The 18,329-nt window shown below is 53.5% G+C and overlaps 3 protein-coding genes across 3 annotated transcripts; all 3 read left to right on the top strand.

The window, feature by feature from the left end:
- Positions 1 to 4,740: 4,740 nt before the first annotated feature.
- On the top strand, positions 4,741 to 5,512 carry RPP25 (ribonuclease P/MRP subunit p25; the record flags this gene model as incomplete). The annotated part of the gene is made up of 2 exons (XM_084213636.1): positions 4,741 to 5,304; positions 5,393 to 5,512. The coding sequence occupies 2 exons, from the start codon at positions 4,741 to 4,743 to the stop codon at positions 5,510 to 5,512; spliced, it is 684 nt and encodes a 227-aa protein (XP_084069762.1).
- A 2,252-nt stretch (positions 5,513 to 7,764) lies between these two features.
- On the top strand, positions 7,765 to 13,261 carry COX5A (cytochrome c oxidase subunit 5A). Its single transcript, XM_084213489.1, has 5 exons — positions 7,765 to 8,043; positions 10,729 to 10,845; positions 12,034 to 12,155; positions 12,484 to 12,606; positions 13,104 to 13,261. Exons 1-4 carry the CDS (start codon positions 7,959 to 7,961, stop codon positions 12,595 to 12,597), a joined length of 438 nt encoding a protein of 145 aa, XP_084069615.1. The 5' UTR covers positions 7,765 to 7,958; the 3' UTR covers positions 12,598 to 12,606; positions 13,104 to 13,261.
- Positions 13,262 to 14,214: 953 nt separating this feature from the next.
- FAM219B (family with sequence similarity 219 member B) lies at positions 14,215 to 18,313 on the top strand. The gene is made up of 6 exons (XM_084213542.1): positions 14,215 to 14,308; positions 16,212 to 16,314; positions 16,577 to 16,661; positions 17,004 to 17,081; positions 17,352 to 17,400; positions 17,552 to 18,313. The coding sequence occupies exons 1-6, from the start codon at positions 14,219 to 14,221 to the stop codon at positions 17,708 to 17,710; spliced, it is 564 nt and encodes a 187-aa protein (XP_084069668.1). The 5' UTR covers positions 14,215 to 14,218; the 3' UTR covers positions 17,711 to 18,313.
- Positions 18,314 to 18,329: the final 16 nt, after the last annotated feature.

The following is an 18,329-nucleotide window of genomic DNA, read 5'->3' on the forward strand; positions in this document are numbered from 1 at the left end:
GGGAAGATGAAAACAGCTGGGCAAGGAAGCAGCAAAATCTCTTTACACCAGTGAGCCCTGGTGGCCAAAACCCTTCAGCAGGGAAACAGTGTTGCTGTGGGGATGCAAGGAAGGAAACCTGGCAGAATCAGGGAAAATGCCTGCTTCACAGATGGTGAAATAGAGGGAAGCAGGAAAACCAGTGTGCCACAGATGATCCCATAGCAGGGGGCCCAGCTGTCCACTCTGACCTTTTTCTGGGTCTTGAACCCTGAGCTGATCCCCTCAGAGAGCAGAGACCCCTGCACATCCAGCTCCATGCCCTGCCCAGCAGCAGGGAAGGAAAGGGGGAGCAGGGATGGGATCATGGATCCCAACTCCTGCCAAGCACTGGGGACGCTCAGCGCCTTGGAGAGCTGCTCTGTGGGCACTGAGCACGCTGGAGATTTGGGACTGGATTCTTGTCCCTTATTTCTTTCTCTCCAGCTTTCTCTCACCTAAATTTCCTCCCCACCTGCATCTCTGCTGGTGCCTCAGCACCTTCCCATCCCACTGAGGGTTTGGGAATGGTCACCTACAGAGCTGATCCTTGTCCTTGGCACTACTACATTCCTGTCTGCCTGCAGGTTTTCCAGTCAGGGATATTCAGGAATCAAATGGATGTGTGCTCCCCTCCTTCACAGGGAATGCCTGAAGAGCCAAGGGATAACAGGGGGAAGAGCCTCCCTGCCCATCCCACACTGCCTAAGCAGGGCAGGCTGGGGAGGAAGGGCAGGGCCAAAGAAAAGGCTGGATCAAGCAGCAAATTCCCAGCAAGAAAACAGGTTCAAAAACAAGGAAATCAGTCCACAGGTCCAGTTTAGGGTCAGTTGGTTGGAGTCCAGACCAGCTGCAGCTGACCCAGAGACCTGTCCTGACATAGCTGACACTAGGACTGAGACCCTTGGGTTGAGCTTAAAAAGAGCTCCTGGGCCATGGGTGGGGGGGGAATTGGGGTCCCAGGTGGGGCTGGTGAGGAACATTCAGGTTTATTAATGCCCTCAGGGTCCTTACGACATTCCTCTGCTTATCATGCTGGAGCTCTGCAAAAGGATTTGTCTTATGAGAGGGATTTTTCCCCTTTCTTTTACTGTCGGGCTATTCAAAATGAGGATTATCTCAAGCTCTGTAATTTTCTGCTTACGGTAGGGATAAGACCTCAGCAGAGAGCTGGTGCCACCCCAGGATGCTCCAAGGGTTCCTCTGGCATCTTGGCACAGCCCCTGCACCCTGGGCTGCATCCTCAGGGGGCTGCTCCTGGGAAGCAGCAGCTCCAGGAGCCTGACTGGGATGTGGGCAGGGGATCCCTGCAGCTGTAGCACCCAGGAGGTCCCTCTGCACCCCTTTTGCCAGGGTGACAATCCATGCTGGCATCAGCCCTCTGCCGAGTGCAACGTGATGAGAGGCTGAGACCTGAGCCGCGCCGATGTGACGCAGAGATGGGCGATGGCACCCAGACTTTCCTTGTATCGGATGCTCCCACTTTCCATCCTGTTCCCAAGCAGGGCCACCTTGCATGAAAGAAAATATGGAGAGGGCAGGTGGAGGACAGGGGCTCAGGTTACTGCTCCTCTCCAGCTGTCCTGATCTCTATTAGGAATATGTTTCTGGGGTTTTTTCCTCACTTTTCCAGGTTTGTCTGGGCTCCATTCTGTGTCCAGCAGCCCTCTCCATTCTTGACACCACCAACTCTCCTCTTGGCTGCTCTCCCAAGCTCACACCTCCTGTGGGGTTGGGACCAGGCAAGAGGGTCCCACAGGAGGTGTGGAAATCCTCTGGCATGGGGTTGGGATGGCACTGGAATGCTCAGAGAGAAACTGTAATTGGAAAAGGGAAGCAGAAACCACTCCCTGGATGTGGGTCCCACTGTAACCACAGTGGCTGCTTAAGAGCACAGATGGACAATACTCAGTGTGTAATTCCTTTAGTCTTATTTTTTCATCACTCCTGCCTTTTCCATTTGCTTCTTCTCCATTTTAAAGGACTCCCCATTCTCTTTTCCAGCTTTTGTTTCCCTGACCCCCCACGGCTGGGGCTGTCTGTGCCTTTGTCCCCCATCCTTGCTTTTCCTCTCCCACCCCACTGAGCTCATTTCAGCTATTCCTTGGCTTGGAGTAACCCATTCACTCTGTTGTCCTCCAACAAATAAGCTGACAGGCTAATGAATAGCTTCAGATGGTAATTAGCAACGGAGTTGCTAATAATGAATTTCATTTACATTTTAAGCGCTGCAGAGGGAAAATAAGCCCCTGTCATTAATGCCCTCCCTGCTCCCAGCACAGCCTTGGCTTTGGGGGGAATGCATCCTCTGGAAGCCTTGCTGTGATTGCACCTCTCCCACCTCCATTTTGGAGGCTGTGATAGGCAGAGTTCATTAAGCAGCAATTAGTGATGGACGGGGGGGAGAAGCTGCCGCTGCTTCCATCATCCGATGGTGGGGAAGCGCCATGATGCCATGGAAAATGGGCCACGGGAGGCAGGAGCTGGTTCTGGGCCAGGAAAGAAGGGCTGGATGCTTCAGGCAGCACCAGGGACTCACGTGGCTTGCTCAGAGCCCTGGAGCTGTCAGCCCTCTGTGTCCATGTAACACTCCCAGGCTACCTGGATAATGACCCTGAGGGATTTCTCAGTCACTAAAATCCTTCCCCAGTATTTCCTCAGGGGTTTAGCACATTTTGAAGGCAGAGCTTTCCCTGAAGGATTTAATCCGTCCCTGCCTGCCCAAGGAAGGAGCCAAGTGCCTTCTGCACGGGTTCCATGAATTGTTGTCAAATGGAAAGATGGAGAAATGTCATTATTTTGTCTCATAGCAGGGAGGAATCCATGGTGGGAACACAGGGAATAGGTTTGTTCACTACTGCAGAGCACCAGAAGGGACTTGGGAATGCTCCAAGCCTGGATCTGGTGCTGGGAGTGAGCCTGGGAGCATTGCCTGCCCTGCCTCAGTTTCCCTCTCTGTGCCCAAGGAGCCTTAGGGAGGGTTAGATGGATTGGGAAACAATGCTCTGCATCTACAAGGGTTTTCCAGCAGGCTGCTTGTGGATGGAGGATCCCATCCCATCCCATCCCATCCCATCCCATCCCATCCCATCCCATCCCATCCCATCCCATCCCATCCCATCCCATCCCATCCCATCCCATCCCACAGACCTGCCCAGATCCCACTCCAGTTGTTGGATTGCGGGGTGTCCCATATTCACCCCCATTAAGGCAGTGGAATCCACAGAAAGCTGCTTTGGGGACCACAGGGACGTGACATCCTCCCCAGATAGGAGGTGACAGCCACGTCCCTGCCTTTACCTCCACGGATATGGGATTTATTTATTTATTTATTTATTTATTTATTTATTTATTTATGTGTTTATGTATTTTTTTCAAGCCCTGCTAGGAGTGAAACCAATCCAGGGGCCTCCAGAGGCCGATAAGATTTGACTGCAAGTCAATACTCACATGTCTTTCCACTGTGCAATGATCCCCCGGCCAGCGGGGCGGGAGGGGACAGGCAGGTGACAGGGGCGGGCAGAGGGCCAGCCTGGGGCAGGGACATCGCCTCTGCTCCGGGAAGGGATTGGGGGCAGGAAGGGGACATCTCCTGGCCTGCAACAGGGATTTTCTGGGATTTGTTGCCAGTACATGTAATGGTGAGATCACAGTGGGCAGCTCCACGTTGGGAGGTGAATGAGGGACAGGGACTGGGAGAGCAGCGGGGAGAGGGATGGGGAAGGAGGAGGAGCCAGGGAGAGGGAGAGAAATTGCCCGTGAAAACCAGCTCTGCCACGCATCTGCTCCTCGGAGCTTTGGGAATTGAGAGGTTTCCCTGCTGGCAGAGCCGGGGCTGAGGCTGCGGGGTGCTGGGGGGAGCAGAGCCCTGGCACACTCGATGCACGCTCGCCTGCGATGCCATCTGCCATGCTTTCTCCTGGCTGCGGGTTCCAGGGGCTTCTCTCATGGCTAATAAGGGTCGAGCTCAGACTCCAAGGTACTTCCTGAAGTACCTGCTGCATCTTTGTGCCATCCCTGGACACAGCGTGGCTGGGATTCCGCATCCCTCTGGAAATGCTGCAGGGCAGGCAGGCAGGGTGACATTTGCAGTTAGCAGAGGGTGTCCTTGAGAGGAGCGAGCGCCGAGAGAAGGGACCAGGTTCTCTTTAAGGGGGCAGGACTTTGGGAACATTATGAAGGCAAGAGTGAGCTTCCCCCTCTGCCTTCTACGCTCCTCTCCTTCCCTTCTCTGTTCTGGGACAGAGACCCGGGTTCCCTGCCCTTCCCTCTGCCTGGCAGGGATGAAGGCAGGAGCTGGGTGCTGGGATGGGCGGCTGAGCAGGGGAGGAGGAGGAGGAGGGGAGGAAGGGGAGGGAGAGGGGGAGGATCTGCTAATTACACAGAACAGCTCTGGGGGCTGCTGAAGTCCAGAATGAAGCAAAGAGCAGCAGAAGCGAGTGCTGCAGTGGGAGCGGAGGAGCCCAAGCATCACCGAGAGCTGGAGCCGGCTGTTATCCCTGCTGGGAACAACTGGGAGCACCCAGGGGATCCTGCAGCCCTGTCTCTCACAGGAGACAGCCTCTGGCACTGCCACCGAGCCCACTGCCAGCCCCCAGAGAGCCGAGGAGAAGGGGCTGGTGGTTGCAGCACACAGGGCTGGGCTGGAGGGCAGCGAGGTCAGCCCTGCTATGGTCGCGGGGGGCTAGGAGCCTGTGTGCATCCACCGGGAAGAGGTGAAGGATGGCTGCCGAAGGAGGGAGAGCCAAGCCCGTTGCCCAGTCCAGGATGGAGAACTTCCGAAAGGTGAGGACCTCGGAGGAGGAGATGCCATTACCCTTCCCAGACCTGCCCCCGGACGTGGTGGAGATGAAAGTGAAGGAGGGCAGCAAGATCAGGAACCTGATGAACTTCGCCATGGCCCAGATGGAGCTGAAGGGCAGGCGGCAGATCGTGTTCAGCGGCTGCGGCAGGGCGGTCACCAAGACCATCACCTGCGTGGAGATCATGAAGCGCAAGCTGGGAGGGCTCCACCAGGTCACCAAGGTACGCTACAAAACCGTGCTGGAGGTCTGGGAGAGCCAGGACCCGCTGCCCGACGGCCCCGCACAGAACCTGACTGTCCACAAGAACGTCCCCTCCATCTGCATCCTGCTCTCCCGGGACCCCCTGGATCCCAACCAGACGGGATACCAGCCCCCCGAGCCCCGGCAGGAGGCGGGAGAAGACACATTGGGATCCTCCAGCAAGGGGCTGAAGCGGCCGCTGCCGCCTCCCTGCGAGGAGCTGCTGCCCAAGAAGCTGCAGGTACAGGTGTCTGACAGCCCCAGGGGCACGGGGACCACCGCTGGCCAGCAGGACCACTGACCCCAGTGCCTCCCACCCCACCTGCCAGGTATCGAGGCAGGAATATCCACTCATTCCCGAGGCACTGGTGGGCTGCAGGCTCCCCCTGACCTGTCCCCACTTGCTGCTCTTTGACCCCTGTGGATGGGGGTCCCCAGATTTGGCGTGAGGGTTAAACCCACCATGTGTTGGTTATGGATTGAAGCAGGTGAGGATGTGGGGGGGGAGCTGGTGACCTCTAATTCAGCCACCCAGGGACACTGTGACCACCAGCCACATCCTGCAGCGACTCCCAGGGAGCCAGAGCAGCCGAGGGGTGCCTGGATCACCACCACCGCTCCCCGCTGCAACGCCTCATCCATCAGGAGAGATGGGTTTGCCCCAAGCTTGCTGGAATAAAACCTTCATTATCAAACCCGCTGCTGAGGAGCTGTCGGAGTTATTAATGCCAGGCTCAGCATTCTGTGAGGCCGTGATTCATCCCAAAAAAACCACCCAAACAAGCACAGGGGGTGCTCCCTCCCTGCACCCACAGAGCCAAGCACTGCACCGTGCTGCCTGCCTGTGGGACAGCACAAGGAAATAAAACAACCCACATCGGATACTCCGGTCTGGAGTGGGGGGAAACCACGGTGCGGGGAGCTGGGGGCCATGGAAGTGTTGGGTGGGGGTTATTGGGACTGGATGCAGTGCCCAGCACAGGATGAGGAGGTTTTGGGGTCGTGCCTTGGCTGCAGAGTGCTTCGAAGCAAAATCCCTGCTACTTCCAGAGGGTAAAGAGAAATGAATGGAAAATAAAAGCTCTTGAGAAATAGTTGAGAGATGTCTATGTGAAAATGGGGGGATGATCTTGGCTGCTGGCCATGGCACGGATCAGCACAGTGAAGGCTGCTGCCTGCTCACAACAAGGGGATCCCAGCCAAACTCTGTCCCTTGGAAGAACGGGATTGGGGTCTCCTGTGCCGGCACAGCAGCACCTGGCAAAGCCCCAGTTCCAGTGGGGACAGGGAAGATTTGGGGGATGTGTTATGGGATGCCAAGCCCTGCTCCACCTGGTTCCCTCTGCCCAGCACCTGGCAGCACTGCGGGAGGAATTAATGGGTATTAAGGAGTAAACCCTTCCCAAAATCCACGTGTGAGGGATTCTCTGGCTGCAGCTGCCTTATCTCCCTGCCTCACTGCCGCTCTACAGGGACAGTCAGCTGTTCCCTCTTTGTCAAGGGCTTGCTTGGCTGGGAGCGGGAATGAAAGGAGAGGAGGAGGAAGAGGAGGAAGCAGGGTCTGTTTTGTGAGTGTTTTGTGAGGCAGTGACCTTGTTATCTCCCTCAGCAGGCAGCTGCTCCTCGGGCCAGAGGCTTGTGCTTATCTGTCCTACTGCAGATTGATTCCCTTCACTAGAAGATTAATTTCCAACTGTTTTTTTATGTTAATGATCATTTTTTGGTGGGTTTGGGGATGGTAAAGCTTTGGGCTCTGTCCCATCCATCTTTTCCCAATTCCTTTCTCCAGTGCAGATCCCATTCAGTATCAACCCTTCACCCCACACAGGAACAGCAGGTGCAGGCGCCTACCCCAAATGCATAAAAAACCACTAATAAAATTAATTTTAAAATCTGCAATTAATAAATCCCTCTGTAAACACCCTGATCAGAGCCTGGAGACTGTGAGAGCCACACAGTTAAACACTTATAGCCCTTCACCTCCACTGCTGCCACCTCACGTTTCTCTGAGCAACGAAAACAAGGATAAAAACCACTTATTTCTCCTCATTTTGTTAGTTTGCAAGATCTATTTAATGGATTTCATAGGTAGGTAGTTTCCAATCACAGAGACAGCACTGGGGGATTTTACCCTCCTTGCTTTGCTGGCTGATGGCTTTCTGCATGAGAAAATAATAAAAAATGAATGAAAAAAAAAAAGAAAAAAAAAAAAGAAAAAAAGAAAAAGAAGAAAGAAGTATTTAAAACAGGATGATGATACCGGGGGACATGCTGAGTGGAATAATCACAATGGTTTTGTGGTTTTTTGCGGCACTACTGAAGCACAGCCCCAGGGATGAGTTTTGCGGCGATTTCGTGCCCGGGCCGGTGCGATGGTGGCTGAGGGCAGCAGCCCACGGTGTGAGGACAGGGACACTCCCAGAAAACTGGGGAGCTGCGCCGGTCTGAGCCCATTCCCCTCACACGGACCGACTTCGGCGGGTGTCCATCGACAGGGACAGGGACGCTGCGCGGGCTCGACTAAATGGGGACAGCAGCAGCCCGAACCCCTCCAAACCGAGCCTGAACCCCTCAATAAACGAGCCCAAACACTCCCGAAGAGCGGCTCGCTGACCTGAGGGACCCCCACGGCCGCTCCCCTCACGCACAAAATGGCGGCCGGCCCCGCCCCAAGATGGCGCCGGCCCCGCCCCGCCGCGCCTCCTGTCCGTCCCCGCCGCGCCCCCAGCCCGTCCCCGCGGCCTCCCGCCCTTCCACGCTCCCGGTCCGTCCCCGCCGCGCCGCCGTACCCGCCTCAGCGGCCCCCCCTCCGTCCCTCCCTCCCGGTGCGGTGCGGGAGCCAGCGGCGCGCCCCCCGGTTCCCGGTGCTATCTCCCCCCTTCACAGCCCGCCGCCATGCTGGCCGCCAGCGCCTCTCTCCTCCGCCGCTGCGCCGTCTCCGGCCTCCGCGCCGCCGTCCGCCGGCCCGCCGGCCCAGCAGGTGAGCGGCCGCACTCGTCTCCGTCCCTCCCGCCGCGGTTCGCGCCCGGGCTGCCGGCGCGGCGGGCAGCGAGGCCGCGCGGCCCGGCGTGTCCTTGCCGTGACCCCGCGGCCTAGCGCGGGCCGCTCCCGCCGCCGCCGCCACCGGGACCCCCCGCCGGCACCGCCTCAGCGGGCACCGGGCACCGCCCGGGGGCTGCCCGGGGGGCGGCGGCGCTTTCCCTGCGCCCCCCGCCAAGGTGACATTGGCGGAGGGCGGCGGTGACCGGCGGCCACCCCCGGCTCCGCTGCAGCTCCGCGCCAGGCCTCAGCCTCCTAATTAACACCGCAATTAATTTTATTTATAATATTAGCGCCCCAGTTAATAGGGAGAGTAGGAGGACCAGCCCCAGGCAGCGTGTTGCGATGGTGGCCCGGGTGGCAGGGCTGGAAGACGGAGGCTGCAGAGAATGCCCTGCCTTTGCATCGCAATTAATAGCTAATTAACTTCTGCATCGCAATTAATACCTCATTAACAGACACTAATAATACTCGGAGACTTGTGTGTGCCTCTGCTGCGGCACGTGTGAGTTAAACAACTGCCTTAGGGATCCTGTCGCTGCTGTCTTTTTAAACAATTAGCGCAGGATTTCTTAGCTGCTGCTCAACACCTTTGATCTTTTGTTGTTTTAAATCCACTAAAATCTTTGCTCGCTGTTCTTTTGAGCTGCTGAACCCCGGTTGCTGCTGGGCCTCGTTTGTGGTAGGCTCTGTGTTCTTCTTTTCCAAGGTTTTGTGTTTCAAACACCCCACTTAACACTTCTGCCGTCCCTTTGCAGGGAGGTTCTGTTGCTGCAGAACCTCCCCTGGGCTCCTCGTTCTCAGATTTTCAGTAAATTAACTTATTTCTTCACCTGTGCTCATTACTGGAGAAACCCGCCCAATTCTGGCCCTCACAGAGAAGCTTTAACGTGTTTTTGTGTCATATTAGGTGATTTTAGGCTTCATGCCTGTAGAGTTCACTTTAAAGCAAAGGTGCTTGCCCTTTGGCTCTTCCTTGAGCTGGGAATCTCTGCCTGGATAGGTTGGCTGTCACACACACGTCATGTGTGTGACAGTGACCTTGATGGACCCTGCTGAAACTCAGGCCAGAGGGACTCTCCAGATACAGATATAACCATTAATGTGGAAAAGAAACATAGCAGCAGTGGAGAAACACACCCTGGAAAGGCACAGCTTTAATTCTTAGAGTCTGCATTTGCCTCCTGGATCCAGGGAATGGTTTTGTTGAGGAAAGACTTCAGGTTTTGACTTAAAGATGGCATTTGAATGCTTCAATTTAGGCTTTTCTCCAGCTGAGATTTGCTGTTTCTCTGTAGGATTTTTTGTTTGTTTGTTTTTTGTGTAGGAAAAATAAGGATTCTCCTTTAGCCAGCTGAAACCTGGAGGGTTTTCAGCATTGTCATGGGAGCAGGAGCATTTCCATAGCCCTGCTCTTGCTCTGAGCTGAGCTGTGCAGGTGATTTGTTGCAGGGAGCAGGGTCAAAGGTCTGCTTTGGAGCTGGGGAAAGGAAAGGGAATTTCCCTACAGGAACCAAAAGAGCATTTTAATTCTGTCATGGCCTGTTGTTTACTTTTCCATAGCTAAAATAAATAAAGCTATTTTCATGCTTCCGTTGCATAAACCAGTGTTGCAGCTGAAATGTTGGACCGGGTTAAATTTTGTTAAAAAAACAAATTGCCTGCTAATTAGGCTGCCATTAATGAAACCAAAGGGAAGTATATCAGCAAAAATACAACCAGTTGTGGTGTTGGGTTGTTTTGTTTTGTTTTGTTTTAAATAAAACCCTGTAGTTGATCACTGTGAGTGGTTCATGCTGGGTTAAGAAAGAAAAAGTCAGGAGCTAAATTTGACTTGTGTGAAGCAGAGCTTTGAGCTCCAAGGTCGTATCTGGTGTGTGACCTCTCTGCAAATATTAGTGGAGTGAGATTAGAAGTAGGGAAAGGAAGCACCAGGCTTGTGGGCCTTCAGTTTAGTTCCCTTAGAAAACTGTCCCAACCTTTGTGGGGTAAAAAACGACAGGTTCATCCAAAAAAACCAAATTTGTGACAGTGCTGAGGGAAGAAATTAATTAATGATCCTATCAGGCTAATTTATGTGTTAGCTTTTTGTGATTAGTTATCAAATATTAATGCAATTGCAACCTTGAGATCCAGGAGTTTTCTCTTGGATAGACACAGTGGTCAGTTTTTTTCCTCCTCCAGCCCTTCTGCTAGAAGGAATATCTCTCATCCCTTTGCTTTTGAGAGCCTCTCTAGGAATTGCATGGGATTTTGTTGGTGAAGGGTATGCATGTTAAAGCTTCTCGGTGTCACTTGGCTGTGGGAAGAGGCAGAATTCCTGTGTTTTACAGAAAAAGGAATGCCAGAAAGCCTCTTAAAGACTGGTATCCAGAGCTGGTTTTTGTGTCTTGCCCCTGCTCTGACCAATGCTCTGGGAGCACTTTGGAAGTCTGATATGGAAAAAAGCAGACACTTTGCTACAACATAAACCACAACATTTAATAAGTTACATCCACCCAGGGCTCATCCACCACTGACTGTAACAAGGGAAATCCATATTTTATGGCTCTGGCCTCTTGGTCAGGACTAAAGCAGTGTTATGTTCCTTTTGCTCCCAGTTTGTTCCTTTTTTCCTTTCCTTCAGCTGTGCTTCCTGCCCGCTGCTACTCTCACGGGTCACAAGAGTCAGATGAGGAATTCGATGCTCGCTGGGTGACATATTTCAACAAGCCAGATATCGATGCCTGGGAGCTCAGAAAAGGTAAGTTGGAGACCAGGGAAGCATAACCTAGAGTAAATAAAAGTTTTCTGATCAGAAGTAACAACTTTAGTTGGTGTTTTGTCGATTCCCCGTCCCTGGGAGTGTCCAAGGCCAGGGCTTGGAGTAATCTGGTCCAGTGGAAGGTGTCCCTGCCCATGACAGAATGGTGGACTGGATGATCTCTGAGGTCCTTCCAACCCAAACCACTCCATGATTCCATGATTTTAACACCTGGATGGGAGGGACAGTAGCATTTGCTCCAAGGACAGTGTGTTTGAGCTCTGCTATGCTCAGTTTTCTTTGGACTTTGGCTAATGGCTTGACCATAACTCCCTGCTGACTTTTTGTATGGCCGTCTCCAGTTGTTTGCTGTGGAGTTGCCAAGTTTTATTAAACTTACCCCATTTTTTGGGGGTGGTATAGGGCTGGGAGTGTCTGTAGGGCAGTGTGGGGTGTGTACACACAGGTTATGGGGCTGGGGGTGTCTGTAGGGTAGTGTGGGGTATGTACACAGGTTATGGGACTGGGGGTATCTGTAGGGCAGTATGAGGTGTGTGCACAGAGATTATGGGGCTGGGGGTATTTGTAGGGCAGTGTAGGGTGTCTGCACAGAGGTTATGGGGCTGGGGGTGTCTGTAGGGCAGTATGGGGTGTGTGCACAGGTTATGGGGCTGGGGGTGTCTGTAGGGCAGTATGGGGTGTGTGTACACAGGTTATGGGGCTGGGGGTATCTGTAGGGCAGTATAGGGTGTGTACACAAATTATGGGGCTGGGGGTATTTATAGGGCAGTGTGGGGTGTGTGCACAGGGGTTATGGGGCTGGGGGTATCTGTAGGGCAGTATGGGGTGTGTACACAGGTTATGGGGCTGGGGGTGTCTATAGGGCAGTGTGGGGTGTCTACACAGAGGGGATAGGACTGGGGTATGTCCATGGGGCAGTGTGGGGTGGGTGTGTGGGGCAGTATAGGAGCAATACAGTGGGAGAGTTCATCTTTTAAGGCCAATTAAGCCTTAAAAATGTGATTTCATAAGTAGATAATTGCAGCCAGAGGGATCCTTCCAGCAGCACCTGGCTGACGAGGTGCTGGATTTTCTGTCAGCGAGGAAGGGAGTAGACAGCAAGGGAGCCCTTTTGGGATCATGACAGGCTGGTCCCAAGTTCCCCTTGGTGTTTCCTTGTCTCCACAGGCATCAACACACTGGTGGGCTATGACCTGGTGCCGGAGCCCAAGATCATCGACGCGGCTCTGCGGGCCTGCAGACGGTTAAATGACTTTGCCAGCGCTGTCCGCATCCTAGAGGTTGTAAAGGTGGGTGGAACTGCCCTGCTCCCAGAACTGCCCTCTTCCCAGGGCAGTTTTCCCTGCTCCAAAGGGAACCACCCTCAGTGGCTCCGAGATGAGCACGAAGCTTTCTTGGGGGACTGAGAGAAGTGACTCAGAAAGCTCTCTTGGGGAACACTTGAAACCAGCTCCTAGAAACCTGAGTCCAGCCTGGCCAGGGAGTTCAGAGAAGCCAGGACTTTTATTTCAGCCCTAGAGGCCAGGAGCTCTGCTCTGCCACAGGCAGAAGTGGGAGGTTTTGGAAATGTGTATTTTGAAGTAACTCCGTTCTTTGTTTTTTGGGGTTTTTTTTCAGGACAAGGCAGGACCCCACAAGGATATCTATCCTTACGTTATCCAGGAGCTTAGACCAACTTTGAGTGAACTTGGAATCTCCACTCCAGAGGAACTGGGCCTGGACAAAGCATAAACCTTGTTGGTAAGGTTTGATGTTGCTTCCCAGACTCCTGGTGTGGGAGTCTCGGGCACCAAACCCAGGCAAAGACAGCATAGGAAAGACCTAATGTGCCCTAATCCCAGACTAAAATAAAGCCCTAAATAAAAATCATCATGGGAGTGAAGCCTCTTAACTCAGTTTCCTCAGGAGATGACCAGTGTCATATTCTTTTTTAAAATATTTTGCTTAGAATAGAGATACTATGTGTCAGACTGCTGCAAATAGTGCTTGATTCTGGATATTTTCAGTCCTTTTCCTCCTCCTTGCCCTGGGATACAATGTCTTGGTGCCTGGGGTCCTGAATCAGCTGTGCTGGGAATGCAGTACCTGCATTTTTGAGCTGAGCATAGTTAAACAAGGCTTTGAAGGTAAAAGGGATGGAAATAACTTGTTTGGAACCTCATGGAAACTTGGTGGAGTTTCTAGGCTGCTTCTTTAATGTTTTTTTTTTATTTTTCCCCTGTTATTTTCTATGCCAGGTGGATCACTCAAGCGTTCTGCTGATGTTACCAGATTGTACACTGTCACTTGGAGAGACAAACTTTAAATCTTACCTGACATAACTTCTTCCTTTATTGAGTCACAGTGGAAGTGCTGTGGAGTTGGGCCTAATAAAGGAAAAACTGGTTTGACTCATGTGGTACCAGTGCCTCGTGTGGTCATTTCCTGTTGCTTTTGTAGGGAAAAAGAAGGAACAAACCATAAATGTGCCCTTAGGAGCTTCTGAATTGTTCCTTTTCTGCAAAGCTCGTGCCCAGAGCCTTCCTAAGCCCAGGCAAGGGTTTGGGGAGGAAAATAAACCAACAGAAGTGGGTGGGAGGAGAAGGGAACTATCTTAATTCTGTTGTTATTTTCCTCCTAGAAGAGGGGAATTTCTTTTTCAGTTCCTGTTCCTTTCTCTTTTTTTTAGATGTATAGAAAGGGTGAGATATAGGAATGGGCCCTCTGTTGACAGTGATAAAACTATCCTTTGTCCCCTTAAAAAGGAAATAAGCCCAGAAGTTTCTTTCCTCGATTAGGTGAAAAAGGCATCTCACAGGACCTGGGGGACTTCACCTCAAACCTAAGGATAGCCAACTGGACAGGAGCCAAAAAGTCAGGCTTAGGCAATTCACTAGAAAAAGAAGAGCACAAAGAAACTAATGGCTTTTGTGAGGTGTTTCACCAGGAGCAAGAACCTCTTGCACCTAGAGCGGTTTTTCTCTGTAAAGTTTATTATTTTGCCTTTTATTAAACTTTTTTGTTTCCAACACTGCAACCAAAGCTATCCTGCTGATTTTATGCCTCCAAAGGTAGCTGAGCTGCCTTGTGTGTGAAATAGACCTCTAAGAGCTTATGAGACCTGGCTCGAAAAGACTCCTATTTCAAGACATGGTCCCGTTCCCGCGGTCTGGTCCCGTTCCCGCGGTCTAGTCCCGTTCCCGCGGTCCCGTTCCCGCGGTCTGGTCCGTTCCCGCGGTCCCGTCCCGCTGTCCGGTCCCACCCCGCATGCGCGGCAGAGGGGCGCGCCCTTTCCCCGCCTCCCATTGGCTGAGCCCCGCCGGCGCCGCGCTGCCATTGGCGGGCGGGCTATGGGGCGGGGCCAGGGGCGGCCATGGCGACGGGCGGCGGCGGAGCCGGGCCGGGTCCCGGTGTCGGTCCCGGTGCCGCTGCCAGCGCAGCCGGCGGCCGGCGGGGCCCGGGGGTACGTGCGGTGTACGGGCGTGCTGGGGGTGCGGGGCTGGGAGGCGAGCGTGGGGCTGTGCGGGGTATGCGCGTCGTGGGTATGGGGCTGTGCGGGGTACCTGTATGGGGGTATAGGATATCTGCATGGGGCTATGGGGCTGTGTGGGGGTATAGGATATCTGTCTGGGGCTATGGGGCTGTGTGGGGTACCTGTATAGGGGTATAGGATATGTATAGGGGTATAGGATATCTGTATGGGGCTATGGGACTGTGTGGGGTACCTGTATAGGGGTATAGGATATCTGTATGGGGCTGTGTGGGGTACCTGTATAGGGGTACAGGATATCTGTATGGGGGTATAGGATATCTGCATGGGGCTGTGGGGCTGTGTGGGGTACCTGTATGGGGGTATAGGATATCTGCATGGGGCTATGGGGCTGTGTGGGGTACCTGTATGGGGCTATGGGGCTGTGTGGGGTACCTGTATGGGGGTACAGGATATCTGCATGGGGCTATGGGGCTGTGTGGAGTACCTGTATGGGGCTGTGGGGCTGTGTGGGGTACCTGTATGGGGGTATAGGATATCTGTGTGGAGCTATGGGGCTGTGTGGGGTACCTCTGTGGGTGTATAGGATATCTGTATGGGGCTGTCAGGCTGTATGGGATATGTGCATGGAGCTATGGGGCAGTGTGGGATATCTGCATGGAGGTATGGGGCTGTGTGGGATATCTCCATGGGGGTATAGGATATCTGCATGGGGCTGTGGGGCTGGGTGGGGTACCTGTATGGGGCTATGGGGCTGTGTGAGATATCTGCATGGGGCTGTGGGGGATATCTGGATGGGGCTGTGGGGCTGTGTGGGGTGTCTGCATCGTGGGTAGGGGGCTGAGGAGAGAGTGGGGCAGTGTGGGGTACATGAATAGGGAGGGTATAGGGCTGGGGTATGTCCATGGGGCAGTGTGGGGTAGGTGTGTGGGGCTGGGGGTGTGTCCATGGGGCAGTGTGGGGTGTGTGCACAGGGGTTATGGGGCTGGGGGTATGTCCATGGGGCAGTGTGGAGTGTGTGCACAGGGGTTATGGGGCTGGGGTATGTCCATGGGGCAGTGTGGGACCAGTAGAGTGGGAGAGTTCATCTTTCAGAGTTGCAGACAGGGAGGCACAGTGCTGTATACAGTGTATAACAATATAAATAAATAAACATGATACAGAGGTGTATCAGCACAGCATCAGCTGGCTAGGAAGGGGTATGGCACATCCAGAGGGATCTGGGGGGGCACTGCCTGCCTGCTCATTCCCACTATAAAGCTCTGTCCTGCTAATTCCAGTTTAAGACACTGAGGCTAATCCTGGCTGTGCTCTCCAATCACCATCCCCAGTCCTCTGCCGTGTTCCTTTAATTCCACATCCCTCTTGTGCCAGCCCTCTCTGATTTTCCCTCTATTTTCTTCATTGCCTCTTGCATTTGTGGAGGGGTTTTCCTCCCCCTTGCCCTTAGGAGCGTCGGTTGTCCGTGACAATAACTGGATAAAAGGAGAAGCGTGGAGGGTTCAAACCCCAAATTAAAAATACACAATCCTTACATTTGTGTTTGATTAACCTCTCAGGAAATCTCCTCCACCACCTTTTCCCAAATATAACTGCAGCCAGGTTTGCACAGGAACTGGTGGTGACTACCTGTGCTTTAAATTACCATCACCATTCCCAAATAATCCTCTCATCTGCTATCAGAACTGCTTATTCCTTTTCCTCTCCCTCCTCCTGGGCTGGGGAGGAGGAGCTGTCCCCGGGGACAGATTTCCCTGGGGACAGATCTCCCTGCTGACCTTGAGCTCCCAGGAAGGATTGGATGCTCTCAGATGACTCTGCTTTACTTCATCCCTGTGGAGAGGTGCTAAATGCTTCTTCCACTCTTTTTTTTTAGCTGATTTGGGCTGAAAAGAAGAGGCTGAACAAAGGGACAGATGTGGTGGAGAAAAGAGGTCCATACATCATGAGCAGACCTCCCTCCATTCAGGCCAAGCTGAGTAAGTGATGCTTGGTGCACTCTGCTGGGATTTTGGGTGTCATTTCCACCTCTCTCCCAGAGCTGGGGTTACCAAAAGCCCTTTTACTCCTTGGTGGGATAAAACCTTTATAAAACCCCATTAAAAACCCATAGGGATGCCTTTGGGAAAGCACTGCACCCAGGCTCACCTGCACCACCCTCCTCACCCGTTCCCCAAAAGAGGAACCCCCTTTGGGAGCACTTTGGGGATTTTTCTCTGTGTCCCTGTGCTTGGCTTGCAGAGAGGCAGCGGGAGCTGGCAAAGGCAGCGCTGCGAAGGCAGGGGCTGCTGGGGGCACCCACTGCCCTGAAACCAACTCCTAAAAGGTCTGATCCCCTCCTCCTGTTTTCAAAATGCCCTTTTCACTTTTCTTGGGGAGACTGGGAAACTCAGAGGATTTAAAATAAGAGTTTGGGACCTTATTTTGCTGGCTCTGTTTGGCCAGGAACACCCAGCATAATAAAATATATTGCTTTTCTCTTTATTTTGGGGATGATTTGGTGGTATGGATTTATTTGGGTATCCTGGGGTTTAGCTGGTGGTGGCCCTGGACAGGGCCTGGGTGGGAAGGAGTGGGATTCCTGCCCTGGCTCCTCAGCCTGTCAGCTCCATGGATGTGTTTGCACATAAAACATCTGGGCTGGTCTCCCTCCTGTGTTTCCTGGCAGGTCTGTGAAGTTCAACAAGGGCTACACGGCGCTCAGCCAGACAGCTGATGAAAACCTGGTCTCCCTTGACTCAGACAGGTGAATAGCCCAGGATTTTGGGGTAAATATCCCATGATTTTGAGGGTGGGGGGTGCTCCCAGATGGCTTTTTGGGGGGGTTGATTTTCCTTGTCACTTGCAGAACATCCCTGATGGCACTGGGCACCTCAGGGCAGCGAAATGCTCCTGCTGTCCCAGATTTCAGATACCTCTTGGGGTGGCACTGACAGCTCCTTTTCCCCCCACATTCCCCTTATCTGCACCCTGAAGCCCCCATTTCCTGGCCAGCTCTGTTTCTTTTTCCCCTCAGTGATGGAGAGTCAGGATCCAGGTGTTCCTCAGGATACTCCTCCGCTGAGGCAAGTGCGGGGCTCTGACTCTGACACTGTGGGGTCCCCAGGGGCTCCCCCATCCCCCTGACCCCTCGAGGCTCTGGCTGGGGCTAGAAACATCACCCCCCAGGGCGTGGGTGTGTGTCCATCCTGCAGAGCTCTGCTTTGTCCTCTGCAGCAGGTGACCCAGGACCTGAGCCGGCAGCTGCTGCAGGACGGGTACCACCTGGACGAGGTCCCCGATGATGAAGACCTGGATCTCATCCCCCCAAAACCTGCTGCCTCCTCTTCCTGCCCCTGTTGTTTTGGAGAAAATCTCTCCTGCGTGATCCAGTAGCTGCACAAGAACAGGTCAAAATCCAGCACTTTCTTCGTCCCGTGGGATGGCTGCTGGGTGTCCGGGTCCCACGCCAGGACGGTGACACAAGGACTGAACGATGCTGCTCGTGGCAGAGACCACCTGGCTCCAAAAGACTTCTCCTTACACTCAGCAATATCAGGGGGAGGTGGCACAGTGACATTTTGGTGACCTGCATGGGACCTAGCACTTGGCTGGGGTGGGAAGGGAGGACAGGCAGGGCCTGGCACCTCCACAGGGGTAAAAAGGGAAGGATTTGGGAGGTTCTGGGGTTGGAGCTAATGGCTTATTCCCATTCTCCTCAACGCTGCTTTGATGCAGGTGAGGCACAGCCCAGGCCCCCCATCCCAGCTCTGCACAGGGCTTGGATTTGGGGGGCTGGAGCCTCCCTGCTGCAAACCATAAACGCTGCCTTAAACCATGGTCCTGCTCTATGACATAGAGGACAATCAGCTTCTTATACAGAAACCTTATTTAAATATTTCATGTCAAGAGACGTGAACTGGTTGGGTGGGGGGCATGTTTGTTTGGTTTTGTATTTTACTTGTAAAAGGGAGCACTCAATAAACTGGATCTCATTACTCAGAAGGGGTGCTGG

Source organism: Fringilla coelebs, assembly GCF_963513975.1.
Source record: "Fringilla coelebs genome assembly, chromosome: 12".
NCBI lineage: Eukaryota > Metazoa > Chordata > Aves > Passeriformes > Fringillidae > Fringilla > Fringilla coelebs.

Coding starts and splice junctions, on each gene's coding strand:
- COX5A (XM_084213489.1), top strand. CDS start 7,959: ATGCTGGCCGCCAGCGCCTCTCTCCTCCGCCGCTGCGCCGTCTCCGGC. Junction 10,846..12,033: donor TGCCTGGGAGCTCAGAAAAG/GTAAGTTGGAGA, acceptor TTGTCTCCACAG/GCATCAACACACTGGTGGGC. Junction 12,156..12,483: donor GCATCCTAGAGGTTGTAAAG/GTGGGTGGAACT, acceptor GTTTTTTTTCAG/GACAAGGCAGGACCCCACAA.
- FAM219B (XM_084213542.1), top strand. CDS start 14,219: ATGGCGACGGGCGGCGGCGGAGCCGGGCCGGGTCCCGGTGTCGGTCCC. Junction 16,315..16,576: donor CTCCATTCAGGCCAAGCTGA/GTAAGTGATGCT, acceptor CTTGGCTTGCAG/AGAGGCAGCGGGAGCTGGCA. Junction 17,401..17,551: donor CAGGATACTCCTCCGCTGAG/GCAAGTGCGGGG, acceptor TGTCCTCTGCAG/CAGGTGACCCAGGACCTGAG.